The sequence below is a fragment of the Anoplopoma fimbria genome, chromosome 18 (genome assembly GCF_027596085.1).
Source record: "Anoplopoma fimbria isolate UVic2021 breed Golden Eagle Sablefish chromosome 18, Afim_UVic_2022, whole genome shotgun sequence".
NCBI lineage: Eukaryota > Metazoa > Chordata > Actinopteri > Perciformes > Anoplopomatidae > Anoplopoma > Anoplopoma fimbria.
In genome coordinates, this window is record NC_072466.1 from 31,386 (window position 1) to 33,318 (window position 1,933).

At 44.1% G+C, this 1,933-nt stretch overlaps 1 protein-coding gene across 1 annotated transcript in view; it reads left to right on the forward strand.

The window, feature by feature from the left end:
• The first annotated feature begins 456 nt into the window (after positions 1 to 456).
• The window catches only part of si:dkeyp-55f12.3 (uncharacterized protein LOC568418 homolog), a 1,880-nt gene continuing 403 nt past the window's right edge, over positions 457 to 1,933 (forward strand). The window contains exons 1-2 of the mRNA XM_054618806.1: positions 457 to 675; positions 1,612 to 1,933. The exon at positions 1,612 to 1,933 is cut by the window's right edge and continues 403 nt beyond it. Coding sequence (XP_054474781.1) covers positions 465 to 675; positions 1,612 to 1,694 — 294 coding nt within the window. The 5' untranslated portion in view covers positions 457 to 464 and the 3' untranslated portion in view covers positions 1,695 to 1,933. The remainder of the gene's footprint in view (positions 676 to 1,611) is intronic.

Genomic DNA, 1,933 nt, shown 5'->3' on the forward strand with positions numbered 1-1,933 from the left:
CTAACACTACACTAACACCACACTACACTAACACTACACTACACTAACACTACACCACACTACACTAACACTACACTAACACTACACCACACTACACTAACACTACACTAACACTCTACACTAACACTACACTAACACTACACTACACTAACACTACACTACACTACACTACACTAACACTACACTAACACCACACTACACTAACACTACACTAACACTACACCACACTACACTAACACTACACTAACACTACACCACACTAACACTACACTAACACTACACTAACACTACACTACACCACACTAACACTAACACTACACACACTAACACTACACTAACACTACACTACACTACACTAACACTACACTACACTAACACTACCCCAAACCCAAAGAGGTCTTCCTCAGAGACCTTTATTTACGCTAGCCCCTGAACGCAGCAGACTGGACGTGACGCTGAACGTGATGACGACAGAAGGAAACGTAGTAAAGATGGCGGCCTTGGCTGTGAAAGCAGAGTTGAGGTTCAGAGACGGACAGAGAGAAAACATCAGCGTTAAAGTAGAAAATACTCTTTGTTCTGTGATCAGCGGGATTCACGAGCTGAACGAGAACGTCTCTCGGCTCCTCAGCGAGCTGGTGCAGCGCGAGAACACCTGCGGAGTCTGCGCAGAAGGTGAGCTACTGACTGCTGACGTAACACGAGACAATGGCACCTACCAGTCAGTCCCCCGTGTCTGTGAACGTTACCTGTGACAGGTAAACAAACTGTTACCTGTCACAGGTAAACAAACACACCGTTACCTGTCACAGGTAAACAAACCGTTACCTGTGACAGGTAAACAATCACACCGTTACCTGTGACAGGTAAACAATCACACCGTTACCTGTGACAGGTAAACAAACCGTTACCTGTGACAGGTAAACACACAGTTACCTGTCACAGGTAAACAAACACAGTTACCTGTCACAGGTAAACAATCACACCGTTACCTGTGACAGGTAAACAAACCGTTACCTGTGACAGGTAAACAAACACAGTTACCTGTCACAGGTAAACAAACACAGTTACCTGTCACAGGTAAACAAACTGTTACCTGTCACAGGTAAACGTACCGTTACCTGTCACAGGTAAACAAACGCACCGTTACCTGTCACAGGTAAACAAACACACCGTTACCCGTCACAGGTAAACAAACACACCGTTACCTGTCACAGGTAAACAAACACACCGTTACCCGTCACAGGTAAACAAACACACCGTTACCCGTCACAGGTAAACAAACACACCGTTACCTGTCACAGGTAAACAAACACACCTGTCACAGTTACCCGTCACAGGTAAACAAACACACCGTTACCCGTCACAGGTAAACAAACAACCGTTACACAGGTAAACAAACACACCGTTACCTGTCACAGGTAAACAAACACACCGTTACCCGTCACAGGTAAACAAACACACCGTTACCTGTCACAGGTAAGCAAACGCACCGTTACCTGTCACAGGTAAACAAACACACCGTTACCTAACAGAGGTAAACAAACTGTTACCTTTCAGTTCTTTGAGACAATACAATTTTTTCTTAATTACCTGTTTTACCTGCTGCAGATGAGGATGAGGACAGTGATGAAGAGGATGGGGAGCCTCAAAGCTCTCACCTACAACCTCCTGCTAAAAGATCCAAAACCTGAAACACCTGAGGACAAAACATGTGATACACATAAGGACACTTCACCGGTCACCAAAGACACCGGAGGACATATGAAACACCTGAGGACACAAAATGTGATACACCTGAGGACATGTGATGTTGTTTTATGTTTAGATACATTGAGAGTTTCATATTTGTAATAAATATTATAAATGTTTTCTTTTTCTTTCTTCCAACCATCCTGGTACCAAACTCACAGGTGTTGTAGCTTCAGAGAGA